The sequence below is a fragment of the Synchiropus splendidus genome, chromosome 12 (genome assembly GCF_027744825.2).
Source record: "Synchiropus splendidus isolate RoL2022-P1 chromosome 12, RoL_Sspl_1.0, whole genome shotgun sequence".
Lineage (NCBI taxonomy): Eukaryota > Metazoa > Chordata > Actinopteri > Syngnathiformes > Callionymidae > Synchiropus > Synchiropus splendidus.
This window is the reverse complement of record NC_071345.1, coordinates 5,625,212-5,647,846: the sequence shown is the minus strand read 5'-3', so window position 1 is coordinate 5,647,846 and position 22,635 is coordinate 5,625,212. Positions and strand designations below refer to the sequence as shown.

The 22,635-nt window shown below is 44.9% G+C and overlaps 2 protein-coding genes and 1 non-coding gene across 3 annotated transcripts; 1 reads left to right on the top strand and 2 right to left on the bottom strand.

Moving 5' to 3' along the window:
• Positions 1-338: 338 nt before the first annotated feature.
• Positions 339-4,208, bottom strand: LOC128768226 (cholesterol 24-hydroxylase-like). Its single transcript, XM_053880961.1, has 15 exons — positions 4,018-4,208; positions 3,871-3,948; positions 3,718-3,799; positions 3,548-3,621; positions 3,374-3,460; positions 2,609-2,747; positions 2,435-2,545; positions 2,203-2,365; positions 2,085-2,138; positions 1,508-1,589; positions 1,363-1,447; positions 1,184-1,294; positions 871-959; positions 738-804; positions 339-678 (listed from the first exon to the last, which is right to left on the bottom strand). Exons 1-15 carry the CDS (start codon positions 4,158-4,160, stop codon positions 529-531), a joined length of 1,515 nt encoding a protein of 504 aa, XP_053736936.1. The 5' UTR covers positions 4,161-4,208; the 3' UTR covers positions 339-528.
• A 534-nt stretch (positions 4,209-4,742) lies between these two features.
• On the top strand, positions 4,743-4,815 carry trnat-ugu (transfer RNA threonine (anticodon UGU)). The gene has a single exon. It is a non-coding gene; the product is annotated as a tRNA-Thr (tRNA).
• A 5,701-nt stretch (positions 4,816-10,516) lies between these two features.
• On the bottom strand, positions 10,517-21,352 carry ism2b (isthmin 2b). The gene is made up of 6 exons (XM_053881040.1): positions 20,968-21,352; positions 16,690-16,941; positions 15,742-16,072; positions 13,449-13,586; positions 13,081-13,149; positions 10,517-12,341 (listed from the first exon to the last, which is right to left on the bottom strand). The coding sequence occupies exons 1-6, from the start codon at positions 21,076-21,078 to the stop codon at positions 11,824-11,826; spliced, it is 1,419 nt and encodes a 472-aa protein (XP_053737015.1). The 5' UTR covers positions 21,079-21,352; the 3' UTR covers positions 10,517-11,823.
• Positions 21,353-22,635: the final 1,283 nt, after the last annotated feature.

Sequence of the window (22,635 nt, the reverse complement as noted above, 5' to 3'; positions counted from 1 at the left end):
GTGAGAGGAAACCTGACTTCAACTGCCAAATCACGCACAAATACGGTCCGAAAATATGGAAATATAAAAAGAATAAATTCATTCTACAGCATGTCCATAAATTATCTTGAATAAACGACGTGTTCATGTCGAGTTCACTATGAATAAAATCATTGTAAACTACCGATTAAGCCTGAACACCAAGTCATTAGGTTATTAACGTTTAATATGTGTTCCCCGATCCAAAGTGCAACCGGGAATATATTTTAAAGGCAGTTCTTTATCTATTTTTAACCCATTAAAAATAGATATACGAATAAACAAATAACTCCCTTTTGTTTTTCAACATCTGCAGTATTTATTGGACAGAAATATGAACATTAGTGAAGATGTTTTGTCATTGGCTTTTTAAAAATGAACTTATTAAAATACACCCTGCATATGATCTACACATAACTGGGTAAACTGAGTGAAAATATTTTTATTGGAAAAAAAAAATTGTGATGTCTGTCACTTGTTTACTGAGGATCTAGACCAGGCCAACAGAAGTTACATGTTGGGATGTCTGGGTTTAACATGACACATGACTCCGCCCTTCGGTCTCAGGGTTCCAGTGTCCAGGATGTCAAACGTTTGTCCCGGAGTCAAGGTAAAGTCAAATCTCTGCAGCAGCTTGGCCATCACCACTTTCGCCTCCATCTGGGAAAACACAACTTTATCAGTGGGTGTGTGTTTAGTAGACTATTCAACTTTATCACCTGAGCAAAGTTCTGTCCCAAACAGGAGCGAGGACCCAGGGCAAAGGGGAAGTAGCAATAATATGGCCTGATAAAAAGAGGGAACAATCAGTCTGGAGCACTTCTTCACAGAGCACGGTGGTTTGTGCTGTACTTCGGGGCGTCTGGGTGAAATCGATCCGGGTCAAACACCAGTGGGTCCTTGAAGAACTTGTCCAGTCTTCCAGCAACATAGGAATCCAACTAGAGTTGGAAAATCTAGGTGAAGTGGCTTAAAGCACAACTTTTTTAGTTTTAGAAAGTAAGTAAACCCAAAACCTCCACCCGACACCCAACATGTGCTCCCATCTAATCTAATGTCTAATATGTATGTCTGGCTTGAGTTGTTACCATCCCACTCCTGACGCCACTTGTCACTGACAAGAGTTCCATTATTCAACAGTGATGTGTGTGTGCATATGACTCACGATGCACATGAATCCTCCAGGAATGTGTAGACCATTGATGACCATGTCCTCCTTTATGTCCCGAGACGTGCCCGGCACATTCGGGTACATCCTCAGAACCTCCTTCAGCACCTAAGCGCGTGGAAGAACGGTTCGTTCTAAGACGAAAAAAGCACACGGCACGTGGCTTGAGTGCGTACCTGAGATAGGTAACCCAGCTGTCCGAGGTCTTCATAGCTAATGTCGCGCTTCGACCCAATGACGTCGTCCACCTCTTTCCGGACTCTGGAAAATAAAGAGCGACGCTCGGAAATCGTGCAGAAGGACCCAGCCAAGAAGCCTTACTTCCGCAGGATTTCGGGATGTCGACCCAGCTCCATGATGCAGAAGGCTAGTTGGCCGGCTGTCGTCTCTTGTCCTGCAACATCGCAAAGTAGTGGTTACTGTTGAACCCCATTCAGAGGTCCCTCAGCCACTGTGGGGGTTTCACACACTCCCACGATCTGGGAGAACATTTTTATGACTTGAAGGAAGAATAAATCCAAACTCTTTCTCGTAAATCACAGCGCAGAATTCTATCTCAATTCACCCCAGTGCGGGGGGCTCCTATGCAGAGATTTTCATCCCACATTCCGCTTTTTCTAAAGTTTAAATATGTTTTCTGTTGTTGTCCGAGTGGTACACAGCAGCAGCGTCTCCATTTAGGTAGCTATGCTAATGCATACCTTGTTATTTATGCTTTACTTTCATTTTTAGGGAAAGATAACGCTCAGTTTTTGACAAGGAAATAGAACTGCGTGAATAACCTGCAAAAAATAAATAGAAAATAGGGCCTATGATTGGTCAATTGTTGGGCCATATTTTGAAGAAGTTTAAGGTATTTAATCTGTGACTAAACTACAAAGAGGCAACACTCACCAGCAATGAAAAACAAAATTGTCCACCATCGACTCTTCATCTTCCTTGGTTGTGCTTTCTACCACAGACAAAATAGATGTCAGGTGAAGTACTTTACAGCGATGTCTCTATTTATATGAAACCTAGGCCGGCAGTCTCGATGATTTTCGTCAGGATGTCGTTCGGAACGTCCTCGCCGTTTTGCATGGCAGCCTTTCTGTCTTGGATACACTTGGCACCGGTGACTCGCAGCAGGCGACAGGCTTCCCGCACTTTTTTGATAAAGGCTCTGTTCCCAGGATATAACTGAAAAATCCAAGCCACAGACTGTCAAGCGCTTGTTTAAGAGAGCGTGGCGTTGATTTGACGTCGTACCTGGAAAAACATATCTCGCGTGTGGTGGACCATCCCCTTGAGGCAGGTGGTGATGGCGTCAGGGAAAGCTGAGTTTCCTTTCAGGAGGTCTAACTCCATGCCAAAGGCAACCTGAAATTCAAAGGTTAGGATGGTCGGGGTGAGAGCCAGTGTGAGGGAGCGACATTGCACTACCTTTGCGATGACATTCAGTGTGACGCAGTTGACCAGGTGGAGCATGCTGACTTCACATTGGCTCTCAGCCACTTCACTGAGTTTGCTCATCAGTTTCTCCGCTTGGTCATTGAAGGTGCCCATCAGTCCTCTCAGATACCTGCAGGACAGCTCTGGTTGAACACCATGCCAACGTGTAGCATCGCAGAAACATGCAGTGATTCATGACAGTATCACTGTAAACATACCTGTTCAATAAGCTGCAAAAGAAACTGCCATTCGCCATTCGAAAAATGAATCGTTATTTATATATGTATATACATATATATATATATATATATATTTTGGCTAAACGTTTTCTTTTTTTAATGAGCAAAATATTCGGATGTCATCCACAGTTTTGCCACGAAGGTCCTGGTTCAGCTTCGCTAACCACAAGCGCCTCCTTTCTTCCGACAACTTCTGGTGTTGTTCTTCTTGATTTGTCATAACTTTCAGAAGTCGATAAAATTCCAAATGTTTTTCACAATCGGAATGATTCGTACAATCCAAAACACGACCGTAATTCACCATTTTTCAAGGAATCGCCTTCAGTACGGCTCTGTGCTGAGCAGTGAGCATCTCCAACATTGCGGCTTCCGGTTTTGATGGCGCGCCGTGAAAACCCTCTATATATTACTTAATAACGCGCTAGTCCCAACACTTTCTTCAGTGGCGTCCTGGATCAGGAACACAGCTGTGGAATCTGTGGTGCGAACAGTTCAGGAAACAAGAGGAACAACTCACGAGCTGCTGAAGGCAGGGTCCATTATCCGCCTTTGCTTGTACCACTTCTCGTGGTCCGTTTCTGTCACCATACCGTTGCCCAAGAACCTTGAAGTAAAGACAGATCATAGGTCGAAAGTGTCATCTTGTTAGCATCAGTCTTCAGCGGCTGAGGCCTGGGAGTTACCCACCTACCTTTCACCAAATAAACTCGCCAGTCTCGCGTAAGCGCTTTCAGGTTTGGGGTATTTCGGAGACATTATAATTTTCTGGGAAGAAAATAAGAGACACGGCGAGCTGAAGATGAACTATTCGGGTGACACGGTTTTAAAAAAAACCCAACATATTTTTTGCAAACTGATTACCTTTACTGTTTCAGGGCAATGAGTCCAAACCATGACGTAATGCATGGCGTTTATTTTGAACACAGGTCCGTATGTCTGAGCCCTGAAAAGCAGAGTACACTGACTCGAGAACAAGTTGACTTCCACCGTGTGTTATACATCATGAAAACGCACCATTGCAAGAACGTGTCGTTTAAAACCTCGCCACTTTTCAGAGCTCGTGTCATCGCCGCACTATGACCGAACAGGAAGCTTGAAAAAGACATTAAAAAAAAAAAGTTTTTAGACGTGAGGTGAGAGCATCGCGGTTATTCCACTCACCTGTCTCTCGGCGGCCCAGGTATGTGGTCATACTTCATGTGGATGTACTTAATGTACACGCAGTAGCACAGGAAAGCGAGGAAGAGTCCAAAAAAGAGGAAGAGCAGGGCATTGAAGGCCCACGTTAAGATGAACCCCGCCATCTTCACGAAGTGTTTTTCCCGAGTGAACCGTGCCTCGAGTGACCTGTGTCCGAGTTACGGTTCACGGAAGTGAAGCCGTCAGGGGCTTCACGGGCTTTCAACGGTCCAAATTCATTACAAAAAACAAAAACAAAACTGTTACTCGGATTATTTTTCACGACAATAAATAGTAAAATACCAACCCCAGTTATAGAATAGTGTATGGTGTTTTCGCTTATTGTTTTTTTTTACTCTGCAGCGACTCCGTGTGGCAGCTATTGGTAACTGCACATGTGGAACGACTGTAGAACTGCACTAAACTGCAGGCGTTCAACACATTTTATTCTTTATGTATTTCGAAGTGGCCCATAAATGAACTAAATAAATGATTTCCAGATTTTTCTGACTCTTGCTGTGAGTCAATGTTCTTCAGCGGTGAGTGGACTTTACTTCACGACGGAGCACGAGCGTTACGGTTCAGTTGTTCTTCGAGAGGCTCAGTCCGCGCTAAACCGATCAACAATAATGAAATAATAACGTCCCAGAACGCGTTTTTCGTTGTTGTATTTATCAGCTTTTAAGTGAGTCGTTCGGACATCAACGGGCTCCATAGCTCAGTGGTTAGAGCACTGGTCTTGTAAACCAGGGGTCGCGAGTTCGATCCTCGCTGGGGCCTGGCGATGGGAAAAGACCTTTTCTTCGATCTTGAAAGATTTTTTTTTAGACTGAGACTCGACTTTATTGATCCCTTTGGGATGACGCCCTCCAGGAAATTTACAGTTCCAGCAGCAATAGAGGCAAGAAAGGGCATGCAGTCAGGAAGAGCATCACACAGAAGAAAATAATAATAATAAACTAGATTAAAATAGGTTATTGCACCAGAGAGACGGTTATTGCACATTGAACAAGTGTCCATTACTATGTAGTGTAGCGTAGCATACCCTACTACTTCCTCCCCCCAAGTGAGGAGTTGTAGAGTACGATGGCATGGTGTACATGGTGTGTCTGGTTGCTGATGACCATTTCCGTATGAATTCATTTCAAGACACAACGACCCCTATTTAGCAGCAAAGTTACGTGTCTCACATTGAGGAGAAAAGGGATGCTGGGGGGGTTGTCGACAACCCTGCAAATCAGGTGTACCTCAATGATTTTTCACCATGTTGGCAACCCTGCAGAAAATCACAGTTATCTCATGCTGCCACCAGGTTCCTGAGGAAGCAGGCGGTGAATAAACCCAGAGACTTCCTGCTGAGTGGAGGCAGCAGACATGGATGTTTCAGTAAGGTACTAAACTCTGAAGGGACCTGAGCCCGAATTCCAAGACCTGCATCACCACTGACCCAAAAGAACCAGCCAATCCAGTCAGGGATAAGTCCAAAACTATGATGACTTTTTGGGCTTCCGTTCTGTGGAGCAACGGAACTGAAGTGGAACTCTTTTGTACCAATAAATGAATACCTTGCCTACTTGCACTGTCTGCAAGTCTGTGCGCTTGTAACACTCTGATCAAGTGTTGACTCATTCAAGTCGCACCAACAGTTGAAACATGTAGTGATGAACCTTCTAATCCACGACCTGCTCATTGGGAAGGATGGAAAGGGGGTGCGAAGCTCTCCGAACGGTCTCACGACAATATCTGCCATTTAGCTCACAAAGGACCAGGACGCTGTTCCGGGTCTGAAAATAGGACCACGATTTGCCAATCAGAGCATTGAAGAACGTAGGCAGACGCACGTCAGATGTGCTTCCACCTCAGCCTAACACCATTTCGCAGTTTAAACAATTACCCACGATTGACGGAATATAGTGAGAGGCGACTGGCTCAGTGAAGCAGTTGGGGATTGTGCATCCAGACAGGTTTTGTGTGGTCGTATAGAAGAGGGGCGCCACGTCATAGATGCCGGCATGACGTCAGATGAAAGTTGGAGAAGTAGAAGTTGGCTACATCGGAACAATGATCTACTGAACCATGGTGAATGACAGTGTGGACAACTGTTTACCACTGAGGTGATAAATATTCGATCATTCTTCATTGTCAGTATAACAACACAGGGTGAAATGTGAAGTTGCAAAAAGTATTTCAGACCAGAAGGGGGTGCTGTTAATCCGTTTTTCAGTGCGGGCAATAACAAATAACTTCAAAAATGAGATTCACAATTAAATGGGGAACGTCTGATCAGTTTAAGTCTGCGATGAGTCAAGTGTTTGTTGTCCATTGAAAGCATTATATTTCCTTCTCCAGAACACACAGGGGGTCATCTGGAATCAATGCGTGACTGTTGTGGTAATAATAAAAAAAAGGCACAACAAAAACAGAGTGTTTTTTTAAAAAGCAAAATTGAGAACACATTATCACTGGTCGACCTCTGCATCCACCGACTGCCCTAAAAACTCCACTTGAAAAAACGCGATTATATGTTTGGCTGTGGGTCGCAGCCCTGCATAAACGCTGAGGGCGAAGGGCCGTTTGATGTTGTTATGACTGGCTCGCTGCCGTCCCAGCATGACTGGATCTGCTGGCCCCTCATGTCCAGAGGTTCTGTGCCGGCTCCTCCTTTGATTGTATTATCAAGAGACAAGATGACGGCTCCCTTTGGATACAAATAAACACGCGCATAGTTGGAGCGTGACGTGTCTGTACGTCTGTGTCCTGCTATTTCTTCTCCACCAATCCCTGATCGATTCTTTTCCTTCATTTGCTCCTATTTAACCATGAGTCTGATGTTGTTTTTAGTTCTTAACAACATCCTGGGTGGAGCCAAGGTGGTTATGCCTCCTCTGTGTGGTCCAAGCTCTCTGTGAACGGCTGCAGTCGACAGCAAAAATGGTCTTATCTTCAGTATCTATCTATCTATCTATCTATCTATCTATCTATCTATCTATCTATCTATCTATCTATCTATCTATCTATCTATCTGTCTGTCCGTCCGTCCGTCCGTCCGTCCGTCCGTCCGTCGATCTATCTATCCATCTATCTAACTATCTATCGATCTATCTGTCTATCTATCTATCCATCTATCTATCTATTTTTTGTTATAGCTGAGGCCCAAGACAACTGAAGATGGAGGTCAAGACCAAACTACAGAAGCATATAAGTGATACAGACACATGTATTTCTTACTAAATGACTAAATCATGACCTGAAATTCTGTCACTGGAACAACCTAGTCTTGGTTTTGACCCTTTTTGCTGGTCTTCGCTAAAACACTAGTTTCGATCGGTCTGTTACGGGCAGTGATTCAGTGGATTCTCAAGGTGGCAAAAGGTGTATTGACCAATCAGCTCACAGATTGTAATGTGATGTGCACAAAGAGGGAGTTATCATGGAGGACACCTTAGGTTTGGGTAGTGATGGGTGGATGAGGTATCATGAAACATTATCGTGGGGGTGATGAAACAGTGTCCTCATTCTCAGAGGCCACTCGATGGCGCTCTTGGTTTAGAAATCATGTGAGGTTTCATTGAATTCAGGTTCAAACATTTTACAGCAGACAGCGCCCTCTGGTGGCCTCTGAAAATCAGGACACTGTTTCATGAAACCTCATCAACCCATCACTAGGTTTTGGGTTTGCAGGATTTTCTCTTTGCTTTATGACCTCATGACCACGTGCCGAAAATAAGGAAAGTGTTGTGACATTCTTGCCGTTTTAATAATAGCATCCTGTAAACATGCTATTGCGTGAAGTGGTAACCTAAATTTGAGGCGTCTTGAAATCTTTGTCGTTCAGAATGAAGTGACCCAGCTCACGCTGGCGAACACCAGGTCGGCACATCAAGCGATACATCTGCATTCAGCGAGAACATAACGTAACCCTCACCAGGGATGCTCTTTGAAGATCTCAATGTGACCTCGATTTGCTCGTGAGGTAAGTGGAGGCGCTAAAGACTGGAGCGACTCCCTCCGACTGGTAAACAGCCCAAGAGTTACCTGAACTTGTGCAAACGTTTGACCAATTTGTGAAGTCTGAGCTACATTCATACCTTCAGTTGAGCCTCATTTCCAGATTAGCCGAGTCGATCATCACAGAACAAGGCCTCCCTCTGTGCTCCAGGGTGAAGGATCTAGATCTTTCATACTCCACCTAATCCCCAGGATTTTCAACCCACCAGCATTTTCTCCGAGCGGTTCCTCCGTACAACTCATTAAACGGCTTCCATTGAGGTCAGGCGGCGTGTGTTTATTTATCTGTTAAGCTGTAGTTTGTGCTAAAAGCAGCAGTCATCTTGTCTAACCAGCGTCGCTGCAGGTCGACCAGGCTGCTGTAAACCCAGAGGAAATCTCAAGTTCCTGCCAGTTTACAAAAGTAAACAGATTTTCAACCACCAAGAGCTGGCAGAGCTCCGTCGGCACCAGCACTTACGCTGGCAGCAGGAACGCTATCACAACAGAACCTTTTTTATTCCAGCTGGCTCGTACGCGTCTTACGAGTCAAACCTCACCTTGTTTAGAAGTAGCACCCTGATACGCAAAACAAGTTGCTCTCATGCTGAATGAAGTGCACCTTTGTAGAGGTTACAGCGAGGCCCTGTCACCTGTATTCAAGTACAGTTCATCTGCCCGCTGTTTTCATGGTCGCTTTTGAACCGGTAACAGTTCTTCAGTGGAATACGTTCATGTGTATCCCAGTAGCCACGGAGCTCTCCCCAGAAATCTGATATTAATTGCCTTTTCAACCAGTCCTTTTCCTCCGCTCCAACTTTTGCACGACCGCAAAGCGTGCTTGTCATGAACCCTCTTGTTTTTCATGCACTTGCGAGGGAATTCTGGCTCGGCACAGCGTTTCAGATCTTTAGTCACAGTGCTCTCCGCGCTTTCATCTTCTCACATTTGTTCCTCCCCGCTCTCCCTCGTCTGTCTACACATCTGCGGTTATTTATCTGTTATTCTGCGGCAGCAATGTGGTCAACATAAGTCTGGATTTTCTCCACACGGCTCTCATCTGCGGTCCACTCTCAGGACCGCAGAACAACCACCGAGCTATTAATCATTCAGTGGATACTTATTATGGACTGTCTGATAGAGGCTGCTCAAAGTATGTTACGTGATGATACCCGCCTGTTATCCGCCTTTAAACCCTTTGCTCTGAGGTTAATGCATTTTTCTCTCTTGCATGAGCTCAGTCTCTAGACTGCCTGAGCCTATGGATTTTCCCGAACATGTAATCTCAGCGGTATTTAATCACCAGGGGGGATGTACCGTCGGATGAGATAGCGCTGTTTATCCATGTATCGGAAAACTCTAGGGACGAACATGTGAGGCGGCCATGTTGTGTCCGATTTCCATAGTTTTGGGTTTTGTCTAACCAGAGGTGTCAAACTCAGGGCCCATTTTATCATTTGAAATGGCCGTCTCATAATCCACATGATAAAACATCAACATCCCATAAAGTAGCGCAACAGTTCAACCTCTTAAAATGTGTTTCAAATCTACAGTTTTTTTTTAATGTTAAAAATCTTAAATATGGCTCCCCTTTATCAACGACGCTGACCTGTATGTCTCCAGGACCCGGAGACGTGCAGGTCAGAGCCGACCCTTCTCACCCTGGTCATGGACTGTCCCTCTGGCAGGAGGCTACGGTCCATCCAGACCAGAACCTCCCGTCACAGGAACAGCTTCTTCCTTGCGACCAGCCTTTGTTGTTTGTGGGTTATTTTATTTTATATATTTCTATTTATTTTATTTTATAGACAGCACTTTATTCCGAAACACTTTCCTGGTGGGATCCCCACTGACCATGGCAATAAATTTGCTTCTGATTCTAATTCATATGATATTGTTGCTATGTTTCACAATGTATTTTATACAGGACTCGGGTTGTCACGCAGTAGAAGTGAATTTTTTTTGTTTGTTTTGTTTTTGTGTGTGTGACTGTTCCCCCCCTTTTCTTTAGCCATTTATTTATTTTTTATTGGATTATTATTGACATAACTTGTTGTAATACTGTTGGGGGGGGAATAGAGAAAAGAAAATATTGATCATTGAGATGTATATTTTTGCTGTAATGTGTCAATAAAAATATTGTCAAAAAAAAAAAAAATCTTAAATTCCACTATCCAACTTTCTAGTTTTGAAACCTCACCTTCTGGTCATGCTATGCACTAGCATTGGGTCCATGAGGCATCATGAAACAGTAGTGCAGTGCTGATGAAACAGTGTCCTGATTTTCAGAGGCCACCAGATGGCGCTCTTGGTTTAGAGATGATATGAGGTTTCGTTGAACTAGTTGTTCAAGTCCAAACATTCTACAGCAGACAGCGCCCTCTGGTGGCCTCTGAAAATCAGGACACTGTTTCATGAAACCTCATCTACCCATCACTATTATAAAAACAAAACCCAACACAACAGAGGATGAATGCAAAGTCTTTATATATTTCTTGAGCATAATTGGAATGACATACTTCTCAGTCACTGCAGTACAACACGTAGTAAAACCCAAACACCTTTTGTTGCCATTTGAAGGCGAGTGATTTCCCTTTAGACTTGGGGAGCCTTCGTTACGCAGTCCAATTAGTGCACCACATCTTTTCAAAGCTTCAGCAAAACTTACAAAAAAAAAAAAAAAAAAAAAAGACAAATAAATACTGTACAACACCATAAACGTAATACTAGCGCAAGAACTCACAAACAGATCATGCTTCCTTTCGGTCAGGACAGAGCACAATGCAGCATTTGTGGCTTCACTTCACAACAACACTGTCACCAACAAACACGTAATAGATCTTTTGTATACATTGATATATTTAAATAAAGTGCCTTCAAATAAAATCCACGACGTGAATGTGTTTTTTCTTTTTTTTTTTTTACTTTTGTTTTGCATGTCCACATCCTGGAAAATTAGGTTTGGAATGAACATCACTGGCATGAACTCATAATACTGTCAGAATGCAGAAACCACTTATAAGAAAAAACAATCCAAACCTGAAGTGAGTGTACTGAAGCCAACAACAGCAAATATACGATACTTTATCTGGGGCCTTCTGAATTAGGACAGAAAGTCTCATCGAACCCCCACTGAAACTTTCACCCCCTTGTAGGTCCGATAGTGCCCTGCAGTTGACGGTCAGTTAGTTCCCCTGAGAATATTGTAAAGACTAAGCTATCGATAAAACTAGTTGCTGAAGAACTCGCACCGTAGAAGTAAAATGGCACCAACAGTCAGATTTAAAACTCTTTGGCACCCAGAACAAACAGTTCTCTGGATGATCAATGTGAAGAAACGCTAGAAGACATGACCTTTGTTATCAAATTCCTAGACTGTTTTTGTAGCTTATCTATCTGGTTCACCATCCAAATTTCTCAGGAACCAATTTCGAAAGCAACTGCACGGGGGCCTGCGACGTGGGCGGGGTCTGCGAATGCTTCAAACCTGAAGTAGCATTTTAAATAGCAGCATTGTTGGAATGGAGATCAGTCTGTATTCCTACATTTGTAATCTACACATGCCGGTGACGGGTCAGCGTGTCCCAAAATACTGTCCGGAAACAAGTCGACACGCGACCGGGAGGAGGGTGAGTTGGGAAGCGTACGTGAACTTTTCCCCGTCTGAACATGATAAGGCATCCTAACTTTTCCCTTCGAGGCGCATGACTGATGTATATTTGAGATGTTTGAAGGTTGGACGCCATCTTGCAGAGGAGGATCACACCGTCCGAGTAAACAGATCATTTTGGCAGTGACTTCTCAGTACTCCCTGGCCTCTTCCAGTTCATTTAAGAACACATCTTCATGGGGGTTCTCCTGGCAGCTCATCCCGTTATTTGGTGGCCGAACTGCATGGAAGCGACTCCAGTCCCCTTTACACAGGATCCAGGGCAGCACGTCTACTTTGAAATGCAACTCTGGAGAGAACTCAGTGCTGATCAGGTTCGGCGTTCCTGCGCCTTTACCCCGAGTAATAAGGCGCCCACGATCGTCGTAGCAACAGTGTTGCGCGGCCAGAGTGGAAGCGTCGTTGGACAGCGCGGAGCGAATACAGCTCCGCGCCGACGGCTTGTAGATATCCAGCCGCTCCTTGGGACTGCTAGCATCGCGCCAACGGAAGGGCCGGTTGTGAGTGTCGTCGAACAGGCTGACCACAGTGTACGAGACTTCGGAAGGGTAGGAACACGGGCAGCTGGGCAGCTCGGACAGAACCTGGTGCATGTACCTCTGAAGAAAGTCGCTCTTACAGTTGATCCACTTTTCACAGCTGTCCACATCTGCGAAAATAACAGCAAAGATTAACTTTCTGATTTCACCACCCACCAAAACCTGACTGCAGAGGTGGAACTGTAAACAGTTTCTAAAAGCCATTTTTATCTTTACAACTGAATTCATATACATGGGACGCCCCACTCCTCCAGCGAAGAGTTCATCCCATACAACTTCATAAAAACTCCAACCTACTTCTCACTGCCAAGATTGGAAAGCGTGCCACTTGGCTGACAGCCAGGTGCCTTAACTACTCCACCACCAGGTAGTCTGGCCAAGTGGCATTCCAAAGCGCTGACAATAGTAGCAACCGGCTCTGAAGCATGTAGTACATGAGGTAGAACGTACAGGAGCATGGGTGTAACTCAAGGTGAATCAGTGCAGTCCATCCCAAGCATTAGAGAAGGCTGATGAGGTATCATGAAACAGTATTGCAGGGTCGATGAAACAGTGTCCTAATTTTCAGAGGCCACTAGATGGCGCTCTTGGTTTAGAAACAATGTTTCAAGTCCAACTGTTTTACATCAGACAGTGCCCTCCGTTGGCACTGTTTCATGAAACCTCATCACCGCTCATAACAGTCCCCTAGGTGGCGCTCTCAGTGTAGAAATGATGTGAGGTTTCTTTTTTTTTAGTCGTTCAAGTTCAAACATTTTTCTGCAGACAGTGCCCTCTGGTGGCCTCTGAGAATGGGGGCACTGTTTCATGAAACCTCTCAGCTGAGTATCAAGAAAACCATTCACTAACCTGTTCCAAATGGCTCCGTACCATTTTCCATCTCAAAAGGAAAAGGTTCCGACACCGTGTTCACGTCACCTGTGGCGATGAAATTGCATTAAGGCGGAGTTAAACAACACTTTTTCTTTTTTTTAAGTTTAAACCATGGACATGTACAGAGGAGAGAGAGAGCCAGTACACTGATAGATGAAGATGTTGAGGTTGGAACTGCCAGGCAGAAGGTGGAGAGGAAGGCCAAAGAGGAGATTGATGGAGGTGGTGAAGGAGGACATGAGGTTTGTAGGTTTGAGAGAAGAGGAAGCAGAGGACAGGGGGAGATGGAAGAAGGTGTGGCGACCCCTGAAGGGAGAAGCCAAAAGAAAAAGAGGAAACCGTACCTGGACATGGGTCCAGCTCACACTTCGAGGCCTCAGTCAGAGTGCAGGAATAACCACAAGATTTGGTTCTCTTCTTCTCACCGTGTCCACATGTGACTGAGCAGGGGGACCAGGGAGACCACTCGTCTGTCTCCTTCTCTGCAGACAGACAGAAGACCAACTTAACACACCTATTTTAAAACACATTGCAACCCAACAGTTCTTGCGTCTGAGTCGTAAGCAGCAGAATTTTCCCATGGAAAAACGTCAGTTTTATGAAAGCGTCCGTAAATTACAGAGAGGAACGGACGCGTTGTGGCTGCCCTCCTCATCATCGCGCTCCCTTGTTAATTGCATTGAAAACAGGGCCATCTTGGGTGCAGACATGCCAGTCTGGGTGTACCATTTTTACTCTGTGGGATCGGCCAACTGGGAATGAAGCACCAGGAGGGACAGTAAAAGCTACAGTAGACATGCTTGACTCATGATCTACGTGTTCAACAGGCATTGTTGCCCCTGAAAGAACAGTGAGACACTGGAAAAACACAAAGTCACAGAAGAGAGAAACCGAGAGGGCATCTGCTGGTGCTCTGCCCGTCCCACTGCTGAGTCAATCCAAACCATTTCTTTTACATTCCATTCCTCTTTGTCTTCCCTCTGTTGTCAACCATGCCCACCTTCCCCTCGCTCTCTCATTATTTACTATTTTCGTCACTGAATGAGTAACAAAATATTTTCCCATCGCAGGAAGGCAAAATGAAGAGGGGAAAGAGAGCTGTAAAAGTTATGCGGAACCCTAAAAGCCCCCCCTAAATTCTTGAACTGGCTCAAAAGACTGAGCCGCAAAGGGCAGTGAGGGCCGCCGGGGTCTTAAGCGGAGGGTGGTGGGGGGGTCTATGGGATCCCGGGGAAGGATGAAAGGGCTGGTCAAATGGCCCCTGTGAGTCTGTGTTCCCAATCTGCCCTCTAATTGTCCACAAGCAGAGAGCTGTTTTGTCCCAGAGAACAGTGCCGGCCTCACGCTGCCATTAGCGAGTGCATCGAACCCATCTTCAAAAGCCTGGCTTCCGCGACCAGCACGACCAGTGTTGACTTCAAAGTGCCCAAAACCCGCAATGTTCTGACGGTCGAGTGCTCATACTGGCTTGCATGCCGCTATCATTTGGTCCGTGCTGTTAGCCTGTCATGCCTCCCTCGGTTCTCTCTCTTTTTTTTTTTGTACGGTAACACAAATTCCTGACTAAGATTTGGATTCAAGCTCCGTGGATACTTTCGAGTAGGGTTGGGCGATATGGACAAAAAAAGTTATCACGATAAACGTAGCAATTTCGGCGATAACGATAACTATCGCAATAAATCCACTTTCATTCTATTCCATGTGTTGGACACTACAGTCTCAGAAACTGTTTCATGATGAAAATTACTACTAGAGTTTGTCTCCGGCATCATTATTTGTTTATGTCTAAATAAACAGTTAACCAAGTGTAGAGATGAGAAATTCAATGTTTCATGTCTCTAGTAGACCCTGGTCGTTTTATTCAGGGGTTAAATGGAGCCGTCTGTCTGCTGTATCTCAATAAATGATCATTTAGTCATATTCTATTCTCAAAATCACGACACAAACTGTCAGTCCTCTCTCTTGTGTGATGATAAACCACAATTCTCTCTCCTAAAATGGTTGTTTTTCACTGCCTTATTGGAGATTTCACTAATACTTTGAACATTTTTGAATTTGTTGATGGTCCCTAACTGCCGGGTCGTAACATCAGCGCTGCCTGTGAGAGTGTGTCCGCGATCAGTGAACCCTAAAGGGGACACGGAAGAGGACGCCGCCGCCAATACTGGAGCGGAGCTCCGTCCAATATCCAACTATTTTCACCACAGTGTTTCGCCGAGGCTCCAAAGCAGCGGGAGACCTGCATGTGTTAATATGAACCAAACAGACGACCGCGTCAGAGAACCTATGAGGACCACTCCATCTAATAAAATAAACACAGATCCAGAGACTCAGATTCGACCAGTGTCATTATCAAAGGTTACCTTTATTAAAAATAAGTTAAAACTACGATGGTGTCCACCACACTCGACTGTCAAACGCCGCAGAGCTGGAGAGCGCGGCACGCCGTCATGGACTCGTCATGTTCATGTGTGCAGGTCCAATGCAGCAAGTGTGTCACGTGTTTATCACATTTATCAAGAGATGCAGAATTGTCATCGTGGCGATTGTATTTGGCGGTAAACTATGGCCCATCCCCACTTTAGAGCAGAACAAACCAACCAAATTTTGAGTCATGAGGATGCGAGAAACACTCACCATAGTAGCCCTGTATAGGATCCCAGCCTTCATTCCAATGGTTATCCCAGCCTCCGCCTACTCCGCTAGGTAGTGGCTCCTCACTGCCATAATCGAGCGAGTAATCGTCCTCCTCCTCTTCCTCGCCTGTATCCTCAGCTCCTGACCTGTTGCTGCTCTCCTCACTGGAATCGGCGTCGGTGTAACTCCAAAAGAGCGGCCAGAAGAGCTTCTTGCCGCCGATCAAGTCTACAGTTGAAGGAGAGGAGGAAGAGGATGGTAGCCAGTCTTTTTCCTTTGCCAAGTCCATTTCAACCTCCATCTGAGGATCATCCACTACCTCAATGGTTACCTTTTGCAGAGAAAGAAAAGTGTGAATTAGATATGAAAATGACACTTCATATTTATCCATTTTTTTTCTACAGCATTGCACATTTTGTTGGTCTCTATTTCCCAGTCTTTTTTTAATTTATACATCCAGTGGCTTGATCTAAAGACAGTCAGCCACTCATAAGTCTCAGCATCCAGTCAACCGAACCATTCACTCAAGGAGAGAATGTGCTCCTTTACTTGGTAGAAATACCTCGCTTTACCTCGATGACTCATCTCAGACGCTGCCAAGGCCCCACTTTAGTAAATGTGAAAATCAGATGCATAGAAATATCTCGGTAGCTGTTACAAAATCGGTTCCAGTCGAGAGAGACTCAGTAGGTGCTTTCATTTCTCTCTGTCTCAGTCTTTCTTCCCTTGCTCTTGAATGGGCCTCTTGGGATTGAGTCGCTTTATTTATGGTTGTTTTTTGATCGGTTCTCATTTAATAAAAAGGCTTCAAAAAGGCTCTTTAATGGATCATCACTCAACATCATCTTGAGCTTACATTGTTTCCCAGTTCCATGTTAAAGGGCAGGTAAGGTTTACTATGTACAAACTTTTGAGAAGAAATACGAGCCCTCCCATCTCATAACTCACTTGTATATTGGGATTTTGTGAGTTCATGTCAGCGTTGGCGAGGTCGGGCAAGTTCTTCAGATCCAAGATGAAGGGGTCAGTCTCCTCTTCCGGCTCTGGCTGAGGCAGAATCCCGAAAGGTCGATGCTGTGGGTGGGACCATCGTCTCTGCTGACTGTGGGGCTCGGGAAGTAGACTTTGGACCTGGTTCTGCTGCTCCAAATCCTCTCTTGTATACTGGATCCCACCACTGTGAGCGGAGTGTCCATGAGCCTTCAGACAATAAAAGAAATTTTAGCTTTAATAAGTGTTAGAATCAATTTCAAATGCGGCACACAATTGAAATATTTGCAACAAATTTAGAAGAATAGAAGAAAGTTCATCCCTCAGTTGCCTGGCCAATAGTTATAGAGAACCAGGGCATTGGGTAGAGCAGTTAAACAAGCAAGTGGCATCCGTTTGCACCCTCTACATTCATGGCATCTAGGCTGTAAACAAAGAGGGGCCTATGCCAGATTCTCTTTTAGCTTTAATGAGAGCGTGTGCGAGGCGAGGGACCCCTACTCTGCTGTATGCATTTCATGGCCCCTGGTTTGCTCTCTAGATTTCAAGTGAAATTCAGTCTCTTCATTTGACTCAAAATGTCACCGCAGATACATGTGAGCAGTTTATGAACATGTTGTACTTTTCCCTCATCGCCTTTTGTCCCAGAAAGAAGGTATGCGCGAGGTCAAAAGCAAGAATGTGAACATACAATGCTTGTTTGGATGAGACGCCCGTCAGCATACAGAAAACGGAGCATGAACGTTAAACCGTAGGATCCAACCGCTTTCGACAGGCTTTGTCTGAACCTTCGCGTATAAACTGCAGCATTCGATACTTCCCGAAGATTTATAGGCCTCCCAAGGTTCACCGCATTCAATCATCACGCTACGAAGACACCAGCAGAGGAGGACAAACTTCCTTTCGCGCTGCCTGACATCACAGCGTGTAATTCTTTCACAGCATTCCTTCCAGGGGTAGCTTGCGTTTTGCTAGCAAGGAGGGCAAAGGAAACACTTCTTCTTTCCTGAAACCACGTCAAGAGGTTTTTTTACAAGCCGCCTGGAAGTCTCATTAGTTTGAAGAAGTGCTGTCGCTGGTTATCAGCGTACACTTGCGTTCTTTATATACATTATACAACCTACAAAGAGACAGCTAACAGGAGTCATCGGGTCAGCGGCATAGTTTTACACCCTCCTCATCTCATAACACATCTGGATCCTGTGTTCTTTCGCATTGTATATCACTCCCCCTCTTCTTTCTCTCTGATCCTGCTCTCCTCCTCTTCATCGTGGGGCTCTTCTGATCAAAGGCCCAGCGACTGAAGGTTTTATGTGTGTTTACCAGAGAAAGTGGAATCCAGATACAAAGCCGAATATCTCTCTGTACTAATAACAAAGTGTCCCTTCGTAACCGTGACACATGTCCAGGTTTGGGGAGGGAAGGCTTGAGAGGCGCGATGAGCACAGGGGTGAGAGGTTCAGGACATGATCCGGTGGAGGGGGAGCGAGGTGGCAGTCCCAAGTTATGTGGCTGCAGATATCAAAGGCCACTGGCTGTTTTCAAGCGATTACAGAAGAACAATAAACGATGCAAGGTCTCTGATAGGCCGACAAACTGCAAGGACAAATGCATGGCTCATGGAATGTAGGCAGGGTTGGGAGGGGGGGTGATGGCGCCCAGCATTGGAACTTGGCTCAAGAATTGGGAGGAAGTCAGATCAATCTGCGGTACAACTTTGCATCTCGACAAATGGAAAGGCTTTCTTACTTTATTAGGTCCAGTATACACTGGATTGCAGTTGAATTTACTCCTGATACTCAATGACTCTTTGGTGTTGTAGGTTTGACTCAAAAGCAATGGTTATTCTCTCTGGGCAACTGTTCTTAAAGGTACGCCAGCTGAAACAAGAACGCACTCTCCAATGCGGACATGACATCATAATCTTCCTTGGCATTTTTGACACTGAAACACTCTGGTGCAAAATTAGCAGGTGCTAAACTAAGGTATACAGGGTTCTGCCAGGGGGAGTGGGCGGGGCACCGCAGATGGTGAGAGATCGCTGACAGTTGCACTTCACAACAGGCTTTTAGCTGGAGAGGCGTCACAGCCTCCCGGAAAAACGTAAGAAATCGTAAGAAAAACGTAAGAAAAATGTAAGAAATTGTAAGAAAAACCTAAGAAGTTGGACGCCCTTATGATTTCCGATCATTTGAGACTGTGTCGTGCCCTAACCATTGCCTATTGGTTTCCATGAATAATGTATTTTTGGATCAAAATTCGGCAATTCATTCCTTCGTGGACCCGCAGCTTTGTGATCGATAGTTCTTTTAGAAAATGGTTTCTCACATTCGATTGGTCGACGCAGCATGGAAGAGTGCTCTTATTGGTTGTATGATGATGTATGTTGACACAATTCCCCTCAAACTACAGGAAGTAGAGTGTGAGGAAAATTCAAATTTGCAGGAACCTCTCACATCAGTAGATGGATCACACTTTTCGTGGGCGCCTGCTATCGCTCCATACATTGTCACCAAATACAAAACTCTCCATGAGCCAGAGCCACTACGATGAACAGAACTGGGGAGATCCCCGATTTAAAACTCACGATCTAAAAAACAACAACATCTGGACTTCCTGAAATGCAACAGCCGAGTCACACAAAGACGGGAAGCAAACGACTGAGATGAAGGACAGACTGTCCTTTGGCGTTGCATAACACAGCCACTCTCTGTTGGTCTACTCCACCAGTTGTGGACACAAACTGACAGGTACCATTTGTCATCTTCGTTGACAACAATGAAAGTCACGTCTGGCGTTGCCTCCGCTCCTCAGCCAACACTCCATCCTTCCTCTCCCCGTCCCTGTTCCATTGACCTTCAAATCTCTCTTGGTGTCGCGCCGACATCGGCCGGACAGATGATGATGACAGAGAAGGAGAAACTCGGCAGGGGTGTATTCAGGGAAGGCCACACACAGAGAAACCTGAACCCTGACACAAACACCAACAGACTTTGATCTCACGGCGTCTGTGTGTAAGACAAACATTTCCTCTGTACTTTGCGCGAGCGTATGGGGAGAGTCCAGGGAGGCAGTGGGATTTATCGCGACACGGAGTGGGAGCAAACCTTACTATACATGGCAAGGACGAACAATAGACGGACGCTTGCTGCTAATGGAATCCTCGTCTTGATTTTCGCACCTGAAACCCATCAGTCAAACGCTATTGAGAGAGTGATACAATATGGAAAGCAACATTACCGGAGCAATGAATCACTTTTTGTCGGACAACACATTATTTCCGTACATCTGAGCTGTGTTCAGACAAAGTGCTGTTTATTTAACCTTATTCTGGGACAAGACAAATGTCCAGGTGCTTGGAATGTATTGGTTTTCTACTGGAATTAAGTGAAAGTAACGCCTTATCTTGAGTTACAGTGACAAAGGTGTTCCACTGATCGACTACAATTCGCGAGGGTGAGGAGCAGACATTGTGTCCAGCAGTGTGCGATGGCTATCAAGTGCCATCGATGCTCAAGGACAGAGTGGGACAATGGGGGTGGCGACTCATTTGTAAGACTTATTGGAACATATCACAGTAAACTCCAGTAAACAGTTCGAATAGCAACAGATTTGCCAGTCATGAGTCACGTCTGAGGACAGTTTGGCTCTCAAGTGGCGTAAAGTTTAGGAAGAGAGGAGCCAAAGACGTCGATCTGCTGCTGAAGGAAAGTGGTTTTCTAAGAAGCATCGAGAAAATACTTTTAGGACCTTCATGAAAGTTGGGATGGTGGCAACTAGTTACAGTAATCCAGGTTTGAGATGACGCCACTGTCCTCATAAAAGACAGTAGCAAATAAAAGACATCTGTCTTTGTACGTTCACGTTGCCAAATTTTTGTAGATTGACTGAACAATTGGAAATTATTTGTCCCCGATTCCGACAGTCCAAGCTGCCGCTGTATCTCTCTGGAAGGTTACCAAAAAATGTCTCTTAAAAAATTTCAAAAATTCATTGTGTTGTTTTGGGGAATTTAAAGAAAGGTCTGGGGTGGACACAACCCTCCAAGTCCACCCCGGGACGTGCCCCTGTCATGCCACTGGATAGACCATCAGTTTGAACATGACATTTCAGACAATGTTCTTCAAGTTTCACGAAATGTAAACCCCACTTTATATATTTAAATGTTGTATTTAAACACTTGTCAGAAGTTTGGAGGTCCAGGCCAGGAGCGAGCTTAATGTAAACCAGACCTACCTTGAGAGGCACATTCTTGTGTCTGGTTGGGAAACCAGAACCGAAGCGAACCAGTAAGATGGACCAAAGCAGCAGCAGCATCTGAAAGCGGGACGCAGCCTTTGGACGCATCTTGTCGGAGCTCAAGTTTTTTTTTTTTTTCCAAGAAGTTGCGGGTAGTTTGTCTGACAAAGTTTGTCAAAAAAAAGGGTAGAAGTTTAGAGCCCCGCGGGTCTTGAAGGCGCTGGGAGTAGTGGAGATGCCAGAGTTCTCAGCGCGTCATCCATGTCTGGCACCAGGGACTCTGCCCTCCCGCGTCCCACTGCGACTCCTCTTCCAAGTGAGAGCCGCCAGGGACGAGGCTTTAAGTAGCAGAAAGAAGCCCGAGCCCCCCCCCCGACACACACACACACGCAGGGTCTCCCGTCCGCACCGATGGCTTTCAGCACTTTAACCGTGACTCATGCCGCCGAGGGCGGCGGGATTGTTCTCTTCCGACGCTGAAGACGTTTCACTGATAATCCACTCAAGTTCATCCGCCCGGGTTTGTGTTGGTTCCGATCACTCTGCCGGTGTCGGTGACGTTGACGCACGCATGTAGTGTGTTGTCGGCGATGACGGAGGAAGGAGTGGGTGGGGAGGCAGAGGTGGGGCGCTGAGTGGGGGGTGACCCGGGCCGTTTACGCGCCCTCTGCGCAGGGAAAACGCGCACTACCAATAGCTTTGGTCAGAATTTTTATTTTAATTTAAAAAAAGTTCAGCGCCTTCATGAGAAAAGCTCCAGCTATGTGCATCAAAGTAGGGCTCGGGGGCCGTTATCAGGCCGAAACAAGATTTCACATGGACCACAGCCTCTTTCTCTTCTTCTAGAATTGTTGGTTTGTTTATCGTTCAAAACCGCAGGACATAAAATACACGCCATTTCTTAGGCTGGCTAGGTCAATGATGTTACGATAAAACGCCGTTCATTTTTGTCTCCGTCAAAACCAATTTAAGAGTATTGCATGTTTATCATCCTCCACTTTTTAAATTCAAAAGAGAAACATCTGTTATTTTTTATGCTGCTGATGGCTGATGCTGATTTTAACTGACTTTTTTGTCCCTCATCAATAAATAATTAAAATGATCTTATTTGAATTATTATTATTAGATTATTAGATTTATTTACTTCAAAAAATACCTTGATAAAAGCGTCTTTTTGGTCACATCATATCATCCATAGTTTCCTACTTATTCCAATATTAAAGGTTTAGACTCAGAATCTTGAAAAAAATCTCATATATATATATATATATATATATATATATATGAATCACTAATCTTTTTCTCATGGGAAAAATGTTCGGAATTTCATACAGAATTTGAATTTTCTTTAAGTTTTTCTTCAAAATGATACACAGTATATTTATGCATGTCTTCTTACTGTATTATAGTCAGCATTAAAAGTAATCTATAACTTGTAAAAATGCCACATTAAGGATGAGCTTCCTTTAAGTTTTTTTTCCAACAGATGATTAAAAAAAAAAAAAAAAAAGACCAGTTGGTCCCTGAGGCGGTTCACTTCCAAGCTGGCCCACTTGGGGGAATTTAAAAAAAGAATAGTTTGGACACCCTCGCTGTAGGCGGACGCTGTATAAACACTCCAGAAAGCAGCGACCCAGGTTCGCCCCAAAGCTAGAGTCCAGCTGA